Source organism: Pelodiscus sinensis, chromosome 3 (assembly GCF_052426305.1).
Source record: "Pelodiscus sinensis isolate ZL-2025 chromosome 3, ASM5242630v1, whole genome shotgun sequence".
NCBI classification, from domain to species: domain Eukaryota; kingdom Metazoa; phylum Chordata; order Testudines; family Trionychidae; genus Pelodiscus; species Pelodiscus sinensis.
Genome location: NC_143054.1, coordinates 109,383,422 through 109,405,980, shown reverse-complemented (window position 1 = coordinate 109,405,980; position 22,559 = coordinate 109,383,422). Strand labels below are relative to the sequence as shown.

General features: G+C 43.4%; 2 protein-coding genes across 5 annotated transcripts in view; both read right to left on the bottom strand.

Annotated features, from left to right (window-relative positions):
- MTHFD1L (methylenetetrahydrofolate dehydrogenase (NADP+ dependent) 1 like) overlaps nucleotides 1-8,487 on the bottom strand; it is a 266,470-nt gene extending 257,983 nt beyond the window's left edge. Inside the window, exons 1-4 of one of the 2 annotated variants that reach the window (XM_089777293.1) lie at nucleotides 8,052-8,487; nucleotides 5,255-5,348; nucleotides 2,974-3,024; nucleotides 2,837-2,890 (exon numbers count right to left, since the gene is read on the bottom strand). In XM_089777293.1, the coding sequence (XP_089633419.1) occupies nucleotides 2,837-2,890; nucleotides 2,974-3,024; nucleotides 5,255-5,348; nucleotides 8,052-8,236 (384 nt within the window). In that variant the 5' untranslated portion in view covers nucleotides 8,237-8,487. The remainder of the gene's footprint in view (nucleotides 1-2,836; nucleotides 2,891-2,973; nucleotides 3,025-5,254; nucleotides 5,349-8,051) is intronic. The other variant, XM_075924433.2, reaches the window with a different exon arrangement.
- A 3,350-nt stretch (nucleotides 8,488-11,837) lies between these two features.
- Nucleotides 11,838-22,559, bottom strand: part of PLEKHG1 (pleckstrin homology and RhoGEF domain containing G1) — a 201,680-nt gene continuing 190,958 nt past the window's right edge. For all 3 annotated transcript variants that reach the window (XM_075924430.2, XM_075924431.2, XM_075924432.2), the window contains one exon: nucleotides 11,838-18,930. In XM_075924430.2, coding sequence (XP_075780545.2) covers nucleotides 17,831-18,930 — 1,100 coding nt within the window. In that variant the 3' untranslated portion in view covers nucleotides 11,838-17,830. The remainder of the gene's footprint in view (nucleotides 18,931-22,559) is intronic.

Here is a 22,559-nt window from a genome sequence, read left to right as displayed (position 1 = left end):
AAACCTCTGTACATAAGAATGTGTCCCCTGATATCCAGCGCAGGAGGTGACCTTTGGTGTTATAAAATAAAACTTGGAAAAAAGGTTGTATTTTCCTGCATTATGAAGTATTTAACCTGGTAATCTCAACTCCAAATAACAAACAAGTGATACAGTCACATCTCCTTAAATAAAAAACAGGACTGTGTTTCAGCTGCACCAGACTAACACGGCTACATTTCTACCACTAATCTCCTTAAATAGTGCAAGAAGCACAAGAGTTGGGTCCTACATCTTTAAAGCTGGTTCCTACAATATTTCAGACAAAAACACTCTCTATCCAGATTTAATTTTATGATTGAGTCCATCTCTAATAAAAACATCTATATCACACCTGATACATTCCATTTCCTGTAAAAAAAGTTAACCAGCACACTCTTCTGCATTACCTGAGCTAAGCTGTACCTTTATAGTAAACTTTCTTCGATTTTCTGATGCACAAAGTTGTATAATGTTACATTTATTTTAGTTTATGTTTATCATGGAAAGTAAGGCTGGCACTCAGTAAATCTTGTGAAAATCCAGGCAGAGAAACACATTTTCCAAATTCTAGTTTAATGCTTTCAGTCAGAAGACAACTTTAAGCTAAGCATGAAAGTGGTTTGGTACTAGATGAACCTGCATGAAGAATGTGGGGCTAAGCTGAAATAATTTACAAACACTCTACGAGATCTGACTAGTGAGACACAGAGGGATACTATGGATACATAGGATTACCGGAATGCTTACTGCAAGCACTTTAGATTAGTTTAGCAACAGGACTGTTAAGAAACTAGCCCAAAGACAACATAATGACTCCTGATAAAAAAATGTCTAAGTAAATGCGAGCAGGGAGCCAGCCATAGTTACACCACCTATGACAGACTGATGCCAAGTATGCTGCAGAATCTGAAAAAACAAAACCTGCCTGACCTTCTGTCCCAGAGACAGTAAAGCCCTTCGGTAAGACAGACATGTTGTAGGCCTTTTGAAGTGTAAAATCCTTTTCCTCTTATGTTATGCTCTGTTCCCAATTATAAGATTAAATAGTACTTTGTGTGAGGAAGCTGTCTGGTCAGTGTATTAGTCACTGATCACAGCTCTCAAAAGGAAGACTTGCAGGTGCTAAACTTAGTTGAACTGATTAATCATGATTAGTACGCAGGGGGCTGTAGCTCGGGTCCCAGACCTAGAGGGGGAGAAATGTAAGATTCCATCCTTGGAGAGGTGAAGGCAAAAGGCGTATCACTTGAGGGGACACTCAAAGAGATCAGAAGAGGGGTACAGCTAGCTCTGTAATCATGACAACCTGTATTATGGCTATGGGATCCCTATAGTTTAAAAAAAAAAGCACATTTTTTCCATTTTCATTTATTATGAAGACAGCAATACATATCTTGATTGTTTTTGAAAGGACTGGTTTTCTTAAATGGGTAACAGATGCAGTGTATCATTTACAGCAATGGCTTACCAAAAATATTAAATTAAGGATCCTTAACAACCAGAAGGTTGAGATAAACAGATTCTATCGGATATATCTTTTACACAGAAAAATCTCTTTGTTACAGAAAACATTTGGAAATTATTTTTGTGACTTTAGTAAAACAAAAAATAGTAACATTCTGGAATGAATAAAATTTTCAAAACCCAAACTGTATATGATACCTACATTTTTGTTATGCTTTGCAAGTAGGGAGTTATTTAGAAATAATGAAGTGTCAGATGAATATATTTACCTCCTGTACAACCTGACCTTCCCACACACAAAAAGATGAGATGAGGAAAGAAAAGAGTAGAACCCTTAGTTCTGAAATTCCTTTTTATTTAATTAATTTGGCCCTTTCACAATGTTAATAAAGGATTCTGTATTTATATAAACAGGTCCAAATTCTAATCTCAATTAATTAGTTCAGTGTCTCTGACATAACTGGAACCAAAGTGAAAATTTGCTTCCCTCTTTATTACTACAGGTTGAACCTCTCTAGTCCAGCACCATCCATGGTCCAGCATGCTTTTAGTTAGTTGGATGTCCACTTATCATGGATGTGGCCAAGTTTCCCATGGACCCATAAAGTTTGTTTCCAGTCACCAGACCTGGTTCTCAGTGTTCTGTGCTGTTATTTAGCTCCTATTTACCCGTAAAGGTCTTCTAAGAGGCCAGTAAGCAGTGAAAGTATTGTTAACGCTGCTAGACAATATTGACGTCCTGCAGTTTGGCAAATTCTCCGGTTACCAAATGAAGGCATTCGTTACTGTTATTTTTAACATTACCTGTAGTGGTGATTTAAACAGCCAATACCAAATACATTAACATTTAGTTCCCCGGTTCCACTCCCAGGGAAGTGGGAATTTAGTTTAGAAGTTTCCCTAACTAAAATCTAGTCTGATACAGTGGGGAGTATGTATATTCTACAGAACAGAGAGGGAACAGAAATTGCATTAGACAAGGTTTCAAGTGAGGGTCTCAATCATAAAAGTTCTCTCTATGCAGAATTTGCACTGACTTCAACAGTAATTCCACACATAGAGTGTTTGCAAGATCATGCCCAGGATGCACTCTGTTCTTGTGGTTAAGACACTAACCTGAGAACTAGAGGATCAAAGTTCTGTTTTCTGCTTTGACACGTCTTGCATATGTTTAAAAATGGATATATATGCCTACCTACACAGGCATACTATGATTATACATTTATGCAATGTATGCAAAGTGCTCAAATGATTCAACGGTGATGAATGCCATAGATAAATATAAATTTTATAAGTTTCTATGTTCAAATAAAATGTAAAGAAAAAGATTTCCACAATGTGCTATAGTTACCTCATCTTCACTACTACTCTGAGGGAGGCAAATATGAACAACGTGCAGACCAATCTGTCAAGAAAACAAAACATTTTAAGTTACTCCAAAGATCAGAGGAGCTCACAATTAAAACAAACCACATCTCCTACCCTCACCTCTTCAGCAAAATTCTGGTTTAGTTTTTGCACCAAGTCTTCATCGCTTGCCTTAAAGGGACAAAAAAAAAAAAAAAAAAAAAGCAGAATGTAAGTAATTGAAGGACAAAAGTTAGCAACAAAGAGAATTCTATGATTATATAGTATTACACTTTTTAAAACATTGTGTATGCTCTGATACAAGGATCTACAGAAGGAAAGTGCAGCACAAACATGTCTCTCCATAGGTGAGAAACTAGACCTAAAGGTGCTGCTGCACCTCTGGCTTGAAGAAATTTCCCTCATGTACTAGAGATGTTAAATATTGGTTAATTGAATAGTCAATTAACCTCATGAATGTTTATCAGTTAGTCGACTATTCTATAGTTCTCTGGGACAAGGCTGGCAATCAGTGCACTCTGGCCCCGCTCCTGAGGAGCCCCCTGCCACTCCACGCTGCTGCCTCTCTATTAGAGGCAGCAGCATGGGATGTCAGGCGGAAGCTGGTCCACGAGGGAAGCCAGTATAAAAACCAGCTCCCCTCACAGACCGGCTGCCTGTCACTCTGTACTGCTGCCTAGGGGAGAGACCCCGCCTGAGTCAGAACTGAGCCAGGCTGCCTGCCCGCCTGGCTCCTAATACACTTTAAATGCAGAACCGCAGCAGTGATAGGTCCCGGACCTGTTGCAAGCCAAGATGGAGTTGGGCTGCTGGCCAGCCTGCTAAAAAATTTACTGGCGGGGCGAGGAGGGATGAAATGCATGTAGTCTATAGCATTAGCCTATAAGCTTTTGCTTATCGGTTAATTGGTTAATTGACTAGACTATTACATCCCTATCATGTACACTACAGGGTTTGCAGTTTGTTTCAATGGTTCTCAGCACCTCTACTATACAAATTGCTACAGACCCCTTCTCTTTCAATAGTGAAAGGAGGCTAAAGCTGCCCTGTCTACAAGAATCTGACAGAAGGCCACTTTGAAATATTTATCTTGGCTTGGTGTGTTCAATATATCTTAAAGATAAGAGTTGGATGTTTGACCTACTTTAAACAAACTGATTAGTTTTTAGAAAAGGTGCCAACAATATTTGAAAGTGAAATCATCTTTGCATCCCTATAACAGATAAAGCATACTTAGTCAATAGCAATAAAAGTATTCTTTACACTGTCCCCAAAATATGCCACAACTCAAATTTTTTCCATCTCTGTGAATGTGATGTGAACTAGGGATATAAAAGGTCAGTTAAATAGGTAACCATGTAAACAGGTAACTGCTGAAAATATCAGCAGTTACATAAGCTGTGGGCTCTGCAGTATAAATGCTTTATACTGTAGAGTCCACAGCCAAGCCTACCTGGAAATGGGGTTGCCAGTCCCTGTTGGCTCTGCTCCCAGGGAGGAGGCTTTCTTGCTCTGGAGCCAGGCCAGCAGAGGAGAAGGCTGCTGGCTTCACTCCCGAGGAGAAGGCTTCTCTGCTACAGGAAAACTACTTCCCCAGGAGCAGAGCCGGCAAGTGTGTAACCTGGGGTGGAGAGGCCAGTCTGGGTCCACCCCAGAAGCGGCTGCTCTGACCAGCTGGAGGAGCCCCTGCTTGTAGCAGGCCTAGCAGGGCTGGAGCAGCCCCCTACTCAGCTATGCCAACTCCTGCAGTTTACTGGATAACCTTTCACATCCCTAATGTGAACCACTCTCTAGAGGGAACTGGACTAAAGTAATCAATTCTTGTCACAGACTCCAACAGAAATTTATCTTAAAGCAATTGCTCTTAGCAACTACTGATTTGGGAAAGATTTGAACCAATGACTTAGAAGTAAAAGGATCTGCATCCTACTCGCTATCCTTCTGGCAGTACCAGTCCCTGTAATTTTTGCATTTTAGTAATTTGGTGTAATGGATTATTACACATTTTCTCATTCTGGAAGCATGAGACACCAATTCTGACAATGGAAATTGGTTTCATACGAAACCTAAAGAGCTTGTCCATTACTTTGTATGGAAACCAGCCATACAACAGTAATTATGTTTGTATATTTTAAAGACAGCAACTCTGCTGGGAGGACTTTTTAAGATTTGGCAATAAAGCTAGTTGTGATCACTCATGAGATGCCTAAATTGCAGACCTTATTGCTACTTTTACAAAGTACCAATATTACTTTGTACTTCCATTGCATTTATTATTGGATCTCATTCCTAGGAAATACCAATTGCCTTTTTATTAAAAACCTCTCTGCTTCTCTACTGACAGTATATATTTAAAAAAATAAGATGAAACAATCCTTTAAATAAATAAATAAATACATACATACGTTACCTGTACAATGGCAAGTGTTGGCTTAAATGTAGGGTGTCCTTTCTGCAAGGATGCCAGGACTTTCTTAGAACTCTGAATGATTTCACTGGAACACAACAGTAACATGGTATCAAGGTATGTTACACATTTCCCTGTCACAACATTAGCAGAAAGCTGTTGACATTAATTTTCCACACCACTTTGGTGACAGAATTCAGAATTACTGAGTAAATATGTAAGCATATTCAAAGGTTTTCATTTTCAAGGCAATGTGTATATTAATAAATATGGTAACATTTGGCAGCGAAAGTAACAAAATAAAGTAAAGCCAGCCATAATACCTTCCTTATTTAACTTGCCTTTACCACTGCTCAGACATGCCCAGTCCTTTAGATCATGCACTTCTAATTATTCCACAAGGCTTGGAAAATCCACTCACCAGTGAACAGGATACAGGCAGTCCCCGACTTACGCCGGATCCGCACTTACGAACTGGGCTTTCTCGCCCTGGAGCTCACAGGCAGCGGTCAGCCACCTCGAGCTCCGGGGCGAGAAAAGCTGTCCCGGTGCCCCTGGTCTGCTGGGGACCGTCTCCAGCAGACCAGGGGCATCGGGAGCAAACCCGCAGCCGCGGCGGCTTCCCGCGCTTCTGAGGCTTTGCCAAAGCAAAGCCTCAGAAGCGGGGGACCCCGCCGCTGCTGCGGGTTCGCTCGCGGTGCCCCTGGTCTGCTGGGGACCGTCTCCAGCAGACCAGGGACACCGCGAGCGAACCCGCAGCAGCGGGGGGTCCCGCGCTTCTGAGGCTTTGCTCTGGCAAAGCCTCAGAAGCGCGGGGACCCCGCCGCGGCTGCGGGTTTGCTCCCGGTGCCCCTGGTCTGCTGGGGACCGTCTCCAGCAAACCAGGGGCACCGGGAGCAAAGCAGTCTGGTGCCAGAGCAAAGCCTCAGAGGCGAGGCACACCCCCCCTCCCCGCTGCCGCTTTGCTCCCTGTGTCCCTGGTCTGCTGGGGGGGGGGGGCGCAGCTAGTGTGCCCCCCCCCCCCCAGAAGACCAGGCTTTTGTTGTGGACCCTGGGGCAGAGCAGCTGGGGCGCTGCCAGTTGGTCCCGCAGCGCCGCTCTGGGCACTACTGGACCAACCCAGCAGCACCCCAACTGCTCTGCCCCAGGCGTCCTGATTCAGCCGCTGCTGGTCAGTTTCAGCAGCGGCTGAATCAGGACTCCTGGGGCAGAGCAGCTGGGGTGCTGCTGGGTTGGTCCAGTAGCGCCGAGGAGCAGTGCTACTGGAGCAACCCAGCAGCACCCCAGCTGCTCTGCCCCAGACGTCCCCAAGTCAGCTGTTGCTGAAACTGACCAGTGCTGACTACAGGAAGCCCGAGGCACAGTTGCTCTGCCCCAGGCTTCCTGGAATCAGCTGCTGATCAGTTTCAGCAGCAGCTGACTTGGGGTTCTTAAGTTGAATCTGTATGTAAGTCAGAACTGGCGGTCAGTTTCAGCAGCGGCTGAATCTGGACGCCAGTTCCGACTTACATACAGATTCAACTTAAGAACAAACCTACAGTCCCTATCTTGCACGTAACCCGGGGACTGCCTGTACTTTATTAGATAGAGAGGAGTATCAATAACATAAGATAAGCACTTTCTGCATATTTTGTTTCATTTCAAGTCTCCCTCTTCCTAGCACCCAGGAGTGGGAATATTACAAACATGACCCAAACAAGAAAGGTCTCTCTGAGACCACAGATAGTTCCATAACTCCAGGCCTGTCTATAGCTTCCCTAAACAGCAACAAAGTGAACTTGCTAAGTTAGACTTAAGTGCTGCCATTTCCTTCTTGTGAGCAGCACTGAAACAAATGGAGTCTTGTCTAGTTCACTGCTGTTTTAATGGGATGCAAGTTTTTGCCCACCAAAGCTTATGGCCCAAATAAACCTAGCTGCCACAGGATCCTCCTTGTGTAAACATTACAAACTTTAAAGTCTAGTCTTCACAGTAACATTTAAGCAATACAGCTTAAAACAGGGCTTGTAAAAGCAAGCTTTAGAAAAACCCCAAGAGCAACAGAAACTTGCCACCTCTCTGCAGGGTTTGAAAGACAAGCAATACACCATCAAAGAACTTGAGAAGTGAAACGAGTACAAACAAAAGCTTGAGTGATTCGTCCTCTCCAAACTGAAGGAAATATGTGTAGTGAGGCATCAATTTTATAGTAAGCAAAGGAATCAATTCACAGCAGCTGATGTATAACGTGGTTTTTTTAAAAAAACATTATTCCCAGTGACTTGATGGAGAGCAGCACTTGGTTTTACCCTTTAATGCAGTTACACAGAGCCCGTGAGCTACGTGCAACTTGGCGGCTGTGAGCCCAACTCAGGCCGCCACTCATTTGGTTTTCCCTGGCCCGCTGTCAGAGCGCGCTGGGCTCTCCCCAGGAAGTTACGTGCACAGTTACCGGTGTCGTGCCTGGAAACACGCGAGGCGAAGGCGCAAAGCCTCCCCCCCGGCCCAGACTGTGCAACGGGAGCCCGCAGAGCAGGCGAAGCTGCCGGGATGCAGCAAAGGCACCGCCGGGGGGTGGCGCAGGCCAGTCTGGCGCGCGCCGGGAGAGGCAGCGGAGAGCCTGGCAGCGGGAGGGCAGCACCCCCTCGCCCCGGGGGGCCCGAGAGCGCCCCGGCCTCCACTCCGCCAAGTTGTTGCAGGAGACGCAGGAGGCCCCCGGGGCCCCCACGTGGAGCTGTGGCCCGGCTCCACGCGGGAAGCGCGCTCAGCGCAAGGAGGGGGAAGCAGCCGGCAGGGCGCTTGCTCCGCTTACCCGGCAGCCGAGCCGCGCGCGCTGCAGCGCCCGCCAGCCTGTTGCGTCTCCCCGCAGCCCCCGGTGCCGGCCGTGCCGCGGCGGGGCGAGCCGGCTTGCAGCGCCGCGCTCCCCTCCCGCCCCGCCCGCAGGGAGAGCGGCCCGGCGGCCCCCCGGCTGAGGCGGCAGAGCGCGAAGAGCCTCATGCTGCGGCCGCGGCTGGAGAAGTGCGGCGTGGGGGGCAGGTCGTGCCAAGCCCGCTCATGGCCTGGAGAGGCGGGCTCTAGCCGGGGGAGGGGCGCAGACTGGGCTCTAGCGGACCAGCTGCTAGGGGCGCCCGGGCTTGGCAGCAGCCGGGAGCTAGGTCCCGCCCACAGGGCAGAGCGGGCCGGGTGGCTGGGGCAGGCTCGTTTGCTGCCTTCGTCTGGAGCAGCGGGAGCCCAGGCGCGGAGGAGTCCGCCCTGCAACGCTAGGCTGAGCCAGGCACCGGAGTGGCTGGGGGCAGCAACGCAGAGGCCTGTTAAGACTTAGCTCCAACCAAGCCTCCTGTGGTGCAGTGTAGCCTGCAGCTGGGACTCCAGCCCTGAGTCTTGGATGATGGACCTTGTGCACTAGAGAGAGCACCGTACGGTCCTAGGCTCCAACAGCTGCAGTCCCGGCTTCCACTACCATGCGGATAATTAAGAATTGATTTGGAAACCCCCGTTCTATAGGCAGGGATCTTACAGCTGCAGGTTTACACTGCAGTGTCCTTCTACCTTTGTGCTATATTATGCCTCAATGTTCCTATTTTTCCTATGAGCAGTATGCCTAAGCCCCACTAAGACGACAGTGTTTTTGTAAGTTTTTAGCTCCCACTTCAGTGGAACAAACAGCTTGCTTAGCCTAGACAAAGTACATTTTCCCTCTATAATCCAATATAAAAAAGCCTGTGTTCATCAAAGGTTTATCTGTAAATTTGTGATGAAAACTAAGTATTACTTTGAGCTTAAAAATAAATGCATAAGGTAAACAGCCTCCCTCTAATATTAAGAGTATTATGACAAATAGAAATGTGTTGTTTTCTCCCATCCCCCAGCAGTGTTTCCTGGTGCTGGCACTCCTGCTGCCAGACGCTGACTAGGGATGTAAAATTCCAGTTACTCCATTGAGCGGTTACCTATTTACATCCGTACTCCCAGCCACTTGGCTCTCTGGTCCAGGTCATCCACCAGTGATCCTGCCCAGCCATGGATGTTGGTTGGACCAGAGAGTCCCAGTTTAGACAGGCTCGTCCTGTAGGAAGATGAATGTATACCCATCATCAATAATAAAATAACTTTGAAAAAAATTAAAACAAATAGTGTACTAGCACCTAAAAGACTAACAAAACAGGTAGATGCTATCATGAGCTTTCGTGAGCACAACCCACTTCTTCAGCTGACAGGAGTGCTGGAAGTCCAGATCCAAGAATAAATAAGGGAACGGGGGTGGGAGGAGAAGAGAGAAGGAAAAAAAAAAAAAGACAGTGAGTAGGTAAGCTTCAGATGGATAGCTGAGTGAGTCTGTAACAGGAAAAACAACAAATAATCTAGGAGCACCTTAAAGACTAAATAGTTACAAGAGGCTGACAAGAACTACCAGTTTGCACTTGGAAAGGAAGATGACCAACACCAGATTCTACACAGACATCAAGAACCATTAGCACCATCATTGGTTGGTTGGTTAAGCAATTAAGACATGGAAGATAATGTGCTAGCCATCCAATATCAGTTGCATAAGAATTAAACTTGCCCTGCAACCCTTCCCTTCCCATTTATGATCACAAACGTAGTATCTCAGAGAATTACATTATTTCCTACCATGGAAAATAAAAGTAAAATATTGAATGTAGCTTATTATTACAGTCTTTAGTACAATCAGTATTTTGTCTCTTAAAACAGCTAACCATGTTTTACTTTTACTTTCATATTCCCTTCTATTTCTCTCAGAAACAAGGGCTGCTGCTTGGATGTAAGTTCTCTGCAGACCAGTTATAGTCACTAACTATTTTAACAAATTTCAGTTTTCTTTATCCCTTCTGCAGCCCTAAAAAGGGTCCTATATGACCTAAGGATGTTAAGAACTAGTCAACTCTATTAGATAGAGGCAGCAAAGGGGGCCGGGGGGGAGGGTGAGGGGGAGGGAAGAAGAGATACTTCAAAGCAGCAGCGCCACACAGCTGAGCTGGGGCTCCCCCCCATGGCAGTGTTTCAAAGGGGCAGCAGCCACATAGCTGATCCCTGGCTCAGCTGTGCAACACTGCCCCTTTAAAATGCCACCTTGGCAGCTGTGTGGCACTGCCCCTTTGAAACGCAGCAGCAGCATTTCAGTGCCATGGACCCCGGGGTCAGCTGGGGACTCCCCAGCTGAACCCAGGCTCCATGCGGCATTTCAGCAGAACCTGATCAGCTGGGGACTCCTTAAAGACCAGGAATCCCCAGCTGACTCCGGGTTCCGGGGAAATGCAGCACAGAACTTGGGGTCAGCAGGGGAGTCCCCCGCTGATCCCAGGCTCCATGAGAGTGCTGTGACTTTGAAATGCACAAGAGCTCCCGCTGTGGAGTCTTGTACATTTCAAGGCAGGCACGCCCGCATGCAGCCTGGAATCAGTGGGACTTCCCACTGGAACCGGGCTGCATGCGGAGTTCTACATTCCTCCAGTGGGGGCTCTTGTACCTTTCGAAGGAGGAATGCAGAAGTGCCTGTCAAGTAGTCGATGGAAATTCCACTGACTACTCGACTAGTCAATTAACCGCAATTTAACATCCATACTCTGACCCAGGGGTGCTGAAACAATTTTTATAGTGGGGGTGCTGAGCACCACTGAACCAAACTGTAAACCTTGGATATGATGGAAAGCCCTTTTAGCCATGGGGTGTTCTCGCACTCCACATTTTAGCACCATTGGTCTCTTTCTTCAGAGGCTCAAAACTAATCCCAGAGTCTGATGATCCACTTTAATATAAATGGTATACAACCCAGGATTTGTACATCCAAGACATCTTGGAATATAGTGAATTACTCTGCTACATGCAACATAAGAGAACTGTATGCAAAAATCAGCCTTAGGCCTAGCAGACATGTGCCAGGCCTTTTGTAGTGGAAATACTTATTGAAATACTATCATACACTAACCCTTTTCACTGTTTCCAAGGAGCATAACAGTCTGACTTTTGGGTCAGACTAAACATCCATCGAACTCAGTATCCTGTCTTCCTACAGTGGTCAATGCCAGATGCCCCAGAGGGAATGAACAGAACAGGGAATCCTCAAATGATCCCTCTCCTATCATCCATTTCCAGCCTCTGACAGACAGAGACTAGGGCCATCATTTCTACCATTCCTGGCTAATAGCCAATGATAGACCTAACCTCCATATTCCCCTAGAGACAGCCCTGCCATCAGGAGTAGTTTGAGTCTTTTGTCAACATCTGAATGCTTGAAAAGGTACTAGGAGTGACTCTAAAACTTCACTGTGTAAAATCTAGGAATAGGAAGAGGGGGTTACTTACCTGTAACTGGAGTTTCATTATTCAAGATGCATGGTCCCTATCTGTGTGCCATTGTTGGTTACTCATTCACACATGCCCAAAGTCAAAGAATTTGAAAATAATGGCTATGGCTCACATGCCCTTGCTCGTCTCATGCTTCTAACTGAGGCAATACTGTCTGCCTCTTTAGTTCATTCACCACCACAAATCAGAGAAGATCCAAAACAGAGAAAGAGGAAGGCAGGTAATAGAATAGACACATCACACATCTCAAAGAACCTCCAGTTACAGGTAATTAACTTCCTCTTCGAGTGATGGGTCGCTACTGTATTTCATTGTGGTTGATTGATAAATCATATCTAAACAAGTGAAAGGTGTGAGGATGAGAATGGTAGGGTCAAGAGGAGAACCGCCATCCCAAAGGAGGTGTCAGTAGCTGAATCTTGTATAGGATGCATGCGCTAGCCAATGGACAGTAATTTCAGATTCTCTCATGTTGGGTTCATGGTGAACATGCATAACCCACCGTGGAAAACAATAGTGCCTGTCACTTCAAGAATTAACTTCTTCCCCCCAGTTTAGTTTATCACCATTTCTGCTATGGTGGTTGAATGATTTCAAGCATGTTGACACTTCTCATTTTTACGACGCCATTTTTCAAGTCTTGTGCCATTTTTATTTTATCACTGGTAGCCTTTATGCTGTAGTCTAGCCACTGACATTTTAGATTTATAAAAAAGGAAACATTTGGCACAATGTTTATAGGGTCAACAAGTATTTAGCTGGACTTAAAGTAGAAAATGGGCCCTTTCTGGTTTTGCATCCAAACAAACTAAGGTAAAAAGGGAGATTTTGGATCCAAGGCTTCAAATTCACCCATACTCCCAGTATCTGAAAGAGTTATATTCAAGGTTCTAGTTCTGACAACTCTCCATGGCATTTAGGGGTGGATGTAAAACACAGACAGGGAAGTCAGTGGCTGTACATATACTAAGAGATAGAGTGCTGTTACAAGATTGTACTGTCTTATAAACCTTTCATTTAAAGTGAACATACAGCTTGATTCTTGCAAACAGATTTTGTATTTATTGCTTTTCCCCCCTAAGCAGTACATATTTGCATGTTTTTCTTAGTTTTGGCATGCTTTAAACTCAACTTTTAAAATGGTGAAATGTTTGTCTTATGAAGTTACCTACATGTACAGATATTTTTACATAGTTTTTACAAAACACAATTAAAAAGTGCTATACACATTTAATCTCTTATCCACAGAACATGATATTACATATATATGCAGAAATTAATATAAATACAGTTAAACTTGGAACAAGTAACTTCATTGTTCAAACTCTTTGTCTGGTAGCTTAGTGCAGGAACTACCAACAAATACAGAAGTTTAAACAATATGGTAAAATGTGAGCATTTTCCTGGAAATATTATAGGATTAAAATAAATTCTCTCTTTCAAACAAATTTGCTTTAAAAAAGATGGGTTTATTGCCAAAGGGAGGAGGAAATGACCTAAGGGGACAGCAACAACAGAAAGAGACAAATGCTACCAAAAAAAAAAAAAAAGAATTTTTACCACCTGTATTACAGAACTGGTATGTGTATTCCATTCACATTTTTGTTGCCCTGAGGCTGAAGATTAATTCACATTGACAAACTCACATCAGCTTTGTTCCACTGACAAAATTAACTTTAACTTTTGCTTTGAGGCAATTATTCTTAATTCCTCACTCCTTCTTCCCCCATCAAAATAAACTAGCATCAAGCTAATTGAGTCCGGTACAATGAAGTCTAACACAATCTGAGAAAATATGCAGAAAAGTGTTTCTCTGCAGAGATATGAACAGTAACTCCAATGCCGCTCATTTGTCAAGTAAGTATATAGAGTTAATATGGATTTTTACTGGCATTATTTCAATGTCTTTGTAATATGTTTTTTGTATGGGAATCACCATAAGAACCATGATACTACACTTAATCCTAATGGATCAACATTTTGCAGTTGATACTGACTTTCCTTATTCCTGTTACTGGTCATTTTATTTTATTTGTAAACTGTATCCAGAGCTGCCAGCACATCTCATACTTCCTACTAGTAAAGCCTAGGAAATATTTTTTTTTTATCTTTGCAGATCTTTTTACTCATGGAAGAGCTGAAAGCTGTTCATCTTCTTTTACCAACCAAAATATCTCCAGTGCTCAGCCTTTTGTCAGTTGCAGCTGCCTGTCTTCCAAAATAGCAAACAAATTATTTAAAGTACCCAAAATTAAAAGTCATATGATATTGATCCCTGGAAACAGTTACACATTGTTTTAACTCTTGTCCCATTTTGTTCCACATGAGATTTCATTAACTTCTAAAGCTTAAACAGAATTCCTAACAGTTTAAACAAATTTATATATGCTATAGTTAATACGCAAATGTTACTTTCTATTCATATTTACATTATTTTACAGGCTATATTAAATAAATACCAGCATTACTAAATTTCAGTATCTTAAATATATACATTATTCTTCAACTGTGTTTCATTAGATGCAGGTTCCAAATCTATTAGAACATTCGCTATAACAAAAAATTACTTTGCATAACACAAAACTCCAACTTATGATACACTGATAAAAATAAAACTCCAAAATACACATTCCTTAGCAAAGACTTGTGTAGTAATATTTCAAAATAATCAACAAGCACAACTCCTGAAATCTGTGTCTCATTAAAACAGAAGCCATTAAATATATACCCTAGCAACTTCAGATGTATCTCAGAATAACCAATACAGTAACAGCTGATCCTTCTAAAATAATTTGGTGGGTTATTGTGCTTTATAACAGAGGGAAGTAATGCATTACAAATGTTCTATTTCCAATAATAAGACCATGCTTAGTACAATACATTTAACTTTGTAATACTTTATCTATGTTTGGAAAAATTAAAGCACCACAAAAACAGTTTTACAAGATATATCCATATCTGTACAATACACACATTTAGGCTTTCTTTTAAGTACAGTATTTAAAAGTAATAGAACCCAAAACTGTGCAACAAAGAAAATAAAGGGAGCTAAACAGAGATCAGTATAATATGTATCATTTGCAAAAGAATGGAATGTATTCTGAATCTATAAGGAAGCTGCATTGTTTTGAAACATTGTTTCTAAAGACAGTAAGCCAGATTCACCTCTTTTTGGTTCAGAAAGTGCAAATTTTACCTGCTTGTGCCAATAAGAATCACACTTCTGATACAGAGGATTCACCCTACCAGGAAGGGAAGCTTGAAGTTCAGTCAGAGGCATTATAGGAGCACCCTACTAGCCAAGCCTTCGGCAAAGATATGTTAATAAACACATCCCCTAGTCAGCCTGGTCAAGCCCCTTCACTCTGCCAACATCAGCTATTTTGGGGCTGAGTAAATTTCCTGAAGGCCTCAGCAGATAGGAAGTTACTAGAGTTGCCACCTGGCCAGTTTTTAAAACAGGCCTCACCAGTGAAACAATTTAAATGGGCCACCCCCACCCTGAGGGTAAAGGGAGAGGAAATATTCTGTAGAGACTTCCCATAGGCTTCTCCCTTTAAGAGCTGCACCTGCCATGGGGACTCAACTCCTTTCCCCTTCTTTCTGGCCTGCTCTGGAACCAACGAGCTGCTCTAGGCTCTATCTAGATAGGAGAAAGGGGACAAGAGGACTTGTTGTTATGGGGCCACTTTCCCCATCAGCTGCATATGGATTTGACCAGGACTCAGAATCACCTTCCTTCCCAGCCAGACAGGAAGGGGGCATGGTGCTGGTAGGGTGTAGGGTGATCATTTGAAATGTAAAGGGTGGGGGAACCAAGCTGGAGAGGGCAGTGGCCAGTTTTCCTCCATCTTGGCGGTGGCAACTCTAGAGGTTGTAGATACTTTGCACACTACCACACCTCTGACAAATGTGTCATCACTGAGGGCTCTGAGCTAATGACTACACTAACTTTTCCCTGCATAGATCCTGATGAAGTAATATAAAAATAATTTGTGCTTTCCCATCTGAAGGGCCTCAAAAATTGTGGGAAGATTTTTGTATGTTTGTACTTCCACTGTATTTTTCACCCATTCTGGGGAGCGCTAATGGGCTTTATTCATTTGATTCCTAATGGATAAAGCCAGGCTTGTCTCCTCTTTTAGCTAGTGAGATATAAGAATCCCATCTCCAAGGGTTTCAGGTACACCAACTGAAAAGGAATGGTTTGTTAGCTTTTTTTGCCACTTTAAAATCCATGATTTATGTGATCAGAAGGAGAGGACAGTGGGATAAATCTTGCCAGAAACAGAAGAGAGGCGAGTAAGAAGGAAAAAACTTTTTTGTGTGAAGGAAGAAGCATCTGTTCTGAACTAGTACAAGATGGCATTATTTATCTGTCCTGCTGGCATGGAAGAAAAACTAGGAATGGATGATGAGATACAGGGGAAAAAAAATAACACACACACACGCGCGCGCACAATCATTTTGGAATTGTATCACATGTTGAGATTGATGTTTATAAGTGGTACAGATGACATCTTCAATCTAGTCCCAGATATTTCATTTTGGTCTGTGAGCCAGATGTACATTTTCATCCAGCAGTGGAAAATGGAAAAGCTGGACCAACAAATGTTAGTGGAAAATATCTTTAAGTTGTCTGTCTCACACTCAAAGAAAAGAAAAAAAAGGCAGGGGGGGGCAACAGAGGGAGAGAAAGGAGATCTTTTCATATATGCTACCTTGACAGAGAATCTGATACATTAGTGAAAAGCTTGAAAAATATTCTATTCAGGAAAAAAATTGCCCATGCATCACGCTCTCAATTTTTCTTCCAATGCCTTTTATTTATATGTATGTAACTTTGGTCTTACATGACCATCTCCTATTTGTTTACAAATGGCTGCTAATCAAAAAGTAAAGATGCCAGAAATAGAGGATGACAACTTTTAATGAGAGTTGAGTTTGGCCCTCAAAGTAAACGTGAACCCAACCTTAAGGTATTTCTTTCTTGCTTTAAAATGATATGAGCTAAATTCTTCTGACAAGCATATTTGCCATCATATTTTGTTTCCTTTAACATTTCTGATAGTCAAGACAGAAATTTTACCATTTTTATAAAACACGCCCTTTCAGAAGGTCTTTTAAAAAAGTCTTCTAGTGATCAGACTCTATTGGTTATAATGGAAGTGCATGAAGATGATCGTTCATTTCTATATAGGTAGCACAACCCTTTTTATCTTTTGTATTACATTAGGCTGACAATGGACATTAAGAACTACAGTATGTTCATAACAAAGAAAGGATCCGATTGCAAGAAGCCCAATAATCACATTCATGAGCACTTGGTACTGAATGACAAGATTGCACTATCTATAAATATATCCAAAGGAACCTGTCGTCTTACAAACACAAAAAACCTAAGAGCTTTCACCTACAACTTACATTTCTGTGCTCTTGATGGTCTTGTTCTTAACAAAAAGCTGTCCATGTTATAACCACCTCAATCCCAACAGGCCTTAGCTACCTCCACAAGCTCAAATATTGAGTTCATCAAGAAACTAAATTACCCTCCCATTCTCTAAAGCTAAAAGTCTCCAGAAGAGGACTGGGGCACTCTGCCAGGCTGATACAGGGGAAGATGCTACTACGTGTGCTTTAGCTATTTATGGGTAATGTCTTCAGACACCAAGGTTATCAATCTGGCACCATTCACAAACAAATTTACTTAAAAATGTAAATTCTGTGTTCTACAGTACTTGTTTTATGCACTGGTCCTACAGACCTGGAGCCTGGTTTTCATATGATCATGTGCAAAAATGCATGTGCAGCTGTAAACTCAGTTTGTTGGTGCAGTTTCCACAAGTGTGCTCCAAAAACTCGTATTTGCTTACTCAGATGGCTAGATGCTCAACTGCGCACTCCCATATGTAATTACAGTAATTATGCATGCATTTTTTGGATTCAGCATCGGCTATCTTCCAACAGTCTGCATACTAAGATTACCACATAGAGAGAAAGCAGAGAAAGATGTAAAGTATATGCAAAGTTAAATGAGACAAATTATAAAGATCTAAGTAGATCTTAATTCCAGACAGTGCACACATGGTCACTTGAACTTTCTGTACAGTAAAAAAAAAAGGTACATTGCACATCTACATGTCCTATATTATTGCAATACAGTGCTTGGTGTTTAAACATTAAAATACATGATGCCAGTATTGGTTGTACTAATGCATACTCTGATATGTACATGTACAGTACAATTAGAAATTACTGACAGAGTCAAGCAAAGCTACTTGAGCTAAGACATTGAAACTTTTCCCTTAAAGACTGGACAATATTCTGTTGATTAGGAGATGGAACTGTCCACAGGTAGTCATTCAGCTTATCTGAATCATTGTATGCAGTCAGGTATGGGGTAAGGGCAAGTTTGCTAGTCACTGATTTTGCAGGAGTACAAGACATGCTTTTACTACAGAGAGTCTCAGAAGAAGCAGAGTCTACATTGTTTATCTTTGGGTCTGATTTCTTTGTTTGGTTCTGGGATGTCTCTAAGTCAGACCCCTCATCTTCAGACTTTATTTCAACATAGTCGTCGTCATCTTCTCCTTCAGTATCTTTGAAATTAGAAAAATAGTTCAGCGTAGCTCTTTGTGCATTTAGAGGCAAGTTCTTGTTCACTCTCAGAACTTTTTGAGAGTCCTGAAGAATCATCTCTGAACAGTTTTCAGGGAGCTCCTTCTTTATATCACATACTGTGAATCCTGAAGCAGCACTTGGCACAGACTCCTGGCTGTCAGATCTGAAGTTTCTATTTGAATACAGCTGTTTCTTGTCCATTTCATTTAGGTAAGTTATTGGTTCCTCAGACCTGTTGTCCACAACCGAGGAAGAGGACTGTGACCTGTTGTATGCTTGTGGCTTTGTATGGTTTGCTTTTCTTCCTAGAGAATTATAAATATGATCTTGGTGTAAATTCTCTTTGTTAGGCTGACTAATAATAGCACTCCACCTTTGTGTTGGGACATGCAGACGTGTAGAAATCTGAAGGGAAGGCACTGAACAAGCTGTTGGCAATGGTCTTGGATTGCTTTTTGGACCAGTCTTTGCTGGGGCGTTCTTGGACTTCACATCTTGAACTTCAGGCCAGGAAGAGAAATCTGCTAGTTCTCCATTACTGTACGTAGCATGCAAAAGCAAGTCTTCTGCCCTTAAATGTTCACTAGCTAACTGAGCATGAGAAGGAGATGTTGATACTGGGATTGAATACCTTAAGGCTGATGGCTTCTGTGGGGTAGCCCATGCATCCTTTTGCATTTTGGGTGAAGTCTCTCTAAAAACAATCTGGTCATAAAGCTGGGAGTATTCAGCGATTCTGGCACCTGGAAAAAAGAAATATTTAAACTTTTCAAAATGAAACAACACTGTATAAAACACAAGTTATAAGAAACTTAAAGTTTCAGACAAATTAATACTTTATAAAGGTCAATGACAAAGATTTAAAAGATCAACTTTTTCAACCTTACAGTCCACAGAACAATGCAATTCATAAAGACTCCAACATTTCAGATCAATGACATACACTGAGCCATTCATGATATTTCAAAATGAAATTGACAAGTGTGAAATGTTCTGTGCCAAAGCAGTGAACAACCATGCACCATACATTCTGGGAATAAAATGCCAGCATCAATATGATCTATACTTATGAAAAGGTACAGTTATATAAGTAATAGTTATAAACATCACTATTGCTAAACATCAAGCAGTTGGTTTTCCTTTTAGTTTACCATTTCAAAGTTACTGGAGAATGTATTTCTTAAAAGAAAACTATTTCACATATATTTTCTTCTACTGATTTTAATAGTTCAAACACTCTCAGTCTTAAAAACACAAGTGTGGCAGGCATACCTTCCCTTTCATTTGCAGTCATATGGATCATCTTTCAGCCCATCCCTCTGACAGCAACTCCATATATGGAAAAGTAACATTAGTAAAGCGATATTTTTAGCTGTATTTCAACATGATTGAGCAGCTGGGGAAAGGAAGAGCCAGTACCATGTGCCTAGTCAGCTCTCGGCAGACTACCAGCAAGTGCTCCATGGGCCACAGTTTAAGAACCTCTAATAAATAGATTAAATGACTGCAACTCTAAGGAATACTGACAACACCCCCATTTTAGGATGGGACATTCTCAGGTTTTGGTCCTGTCGTAAGTGACTGGTTGGGAAGAATATTTCATTACAGTGCTCACATTTTTCACTAAAATGTCTCTTCCTCCTATTGTTGCTGAGCAACAAGAGGTGGAGTCTTCTGCAATTGTTCATTGCTCCTGTGCTGGCTTCTATAGGCAGAGTGTCAGCCTGCCACACCTCCAAAAAGAGAGGACATATGTGGGAGAGGGGTGAAAGAAAAGACAGACTCCTGCATTCGTGGAAGAGGAGGAAATGGAATCCATCAACAGTGGCAGAGAGAGAAAGAGATGAGAGATGCCCCCACGGATGGGCTGGAAATAGAGGAGAGAGGTCTATGTTTCAGAAAGATGCCACAGGGAGCAGGCCTACACAATGGCTTCAGCTCATGCCAGCCAGGGTAGCAGGTCACTGGGCTCCCTCCAGAAGTTACCAAGGGAACTGATGGTTATGCAGAGTGCTTGGAAAAGACAGTTACTTGTTTCCGTAACTAGTGTTCTTCAAGATATGTTGTTCATATCCATTCAACATAGGTGTGTGTGCTTACCACATACGCTGGTGCCGGAAGACTTTCCCTCAGCAGTACGCATAATGGACCAGGTCCAGTGCCCCTGGAGTGATGCGCACATGACATGCTACGTAGGGCTCTGCTTGGATCCCTCCCTACCCAGTTCCTTCTTGCTGGGAAACTTATAGAGGGGAAGGAGGCTGGGCAGTTGAGTGGGGCAAAGAGGGCCTGATGGTTTGCCACCTGGAGTTGGAAGCTGGCTGAGGAATAAAGCTTGCTCCCAAATAAGCCCAGATGTTTGGAGTCCTTATTCTTTGGTGTAGGGGTAGGCTGACAATGGCGCTCCCTGTGGTCGACCAATTCCACCACTAGGAAGTTGGGTACAAGGTGGATATACAAGTAGTCATGGTCCTTGGTAGGCACAAAGTACTTTCTCCCCATCCATTTGGAGGTAGGTGGGATAGATGAGGGAGACAGCCACAGAGCTTTAGTAATCTTGGCTACTCCTTCATGCACTCTGACTGGTACCATCTGGCCCAGAACCCCAAAGAGAATATCAGCTGTCTCCTGGCCTTCCTCAACCTGGAGATCCAGGTTGGTCACCACCCTCTTGAGAAAGTCCTGATGTGCCTTTGTGTCATTGGGGCAGGGGGGGAGGAGCAAAGGAGGGGAAGCCTCTATAGCCTCGTCTGGTGATGCGGAAGATGAGGTTTGGCCCAACTGGCCCTCTTCCAAGGGAGAAGGCTGTTCTCATATTCCTTCCTCCAACTGAGAAGTAACCTGCTTGGCCATCTCTGGAGCTGGGATACAGCTTGCAGGGGACACCAAGAGGGCCTGCGATGCTCTGGCCACTAATCGGGCACCTGGGGCTGAACATGGAAATCTCAGAGGGTTCATGGGCACCAGTACCAGCCATTGCAGCTGAGGCCACAGGATTCCTTGTGAAGCCATCTGTTGCTCTAGCTGGGAAGGTGCTGAGAGCGGTGCCGAGGATTGCACTGGGAGAAGGGAGGCCAAGTCTGATGTGGTGCCTGCTGAATGGATGCTGGTCGAAGCTCATGACCTGGAGTGTGTCTCAGGTACCCCGGGCAGCACAGACTATAAAGTCAGGAAAGTGGGGATGAATGGACTGCTGTCCCTGGGCTAAGTCCCTACAGGGGATGAATGGACTGCTAATTTCTAACTATTTACACTTAACTAGAGGGGAAACTATTTACAACTGAATAGAGACTTTAACCGAAGCTACTGCTAAGGCTGGAGCACACTGTTCCAAGTACATGTCACTGGTGGCAAGAAGGAACTGAGGCAGCAGTATTCTGGGGAGTGTCCTGTATAGCACAGCTTCAGGTGGCACTGGATCCAGTCCCCTGTGGGTACTGCTGGGGGAAAAAAATCTTCCAGAGCCAGTGAATGTGGTAAGCACACTCAGGGTATGTCTACACTACCCCACTAGTTCGAACTAGCGGGGGTAATGTAGTCATCCGTACTTGCATATGAAGCCCGGGATTTGAATTTCCCGGGCTTCATTTGCATGAAGCCGGCCGGCGCCATTTTTAAATGCCGGCTAGTTCGGACTCAGTGCCGCGTGGCTACATGTGGCACGGACTAGCTAGTTCGGATTAGGCTTCTAATCTGAACTAGCTGTACGCCTCGTGGAAGGAGGTGTACAGCTAGTTCGGATTAGGAAGCCTAACCCCAACTAGCTAGTCCGTGCCACATGTAGCCGCGCAGCACGGAGTCCAAACTAGCCGGCATTTAAAAATGGCGCCGGCCGGCTTCATGCAAATGAAGCCCGGGAAATTCAAATCCTGGGCTTCATTTGCAAGTGCAGATGACTACATTACCCCCGCTAGTTCGAACTAGCGGGGTAGTGTAGACATACCCTCACCTATGTTGGCTGGATATGAGCAAACACACAAAGAACCTTGGAGATTTGATTAAACATCTGCAACTTGGGTTGTTTATTCTAACTCTGGGGCTTCCCACCATGAGATTCATATTGCTAAAATAGATGAAAGGTTTGCTGATCTCATGTTTTTCAACATTGTATCATTCTGATGAAACATCACCACTGGCTGGTACCTAGCAGTCTCAATGCAACATAATGGAGCACAGAAAAATACTATTGTATTTGATGAATATTTTTTTTGCTGGTAAAATATCTGATCTTGAAGAGCAACCTGAAAACTGCATCAGATCTTATTTATCACCTATCTGTGATATCACAGATAGGTGATAAATTTTAAGGATTTAAAAGCCAGAGGCAGAGCGACCAGGGAGCGAAAGCAGACAGAAGCTACAGACAGGGGAG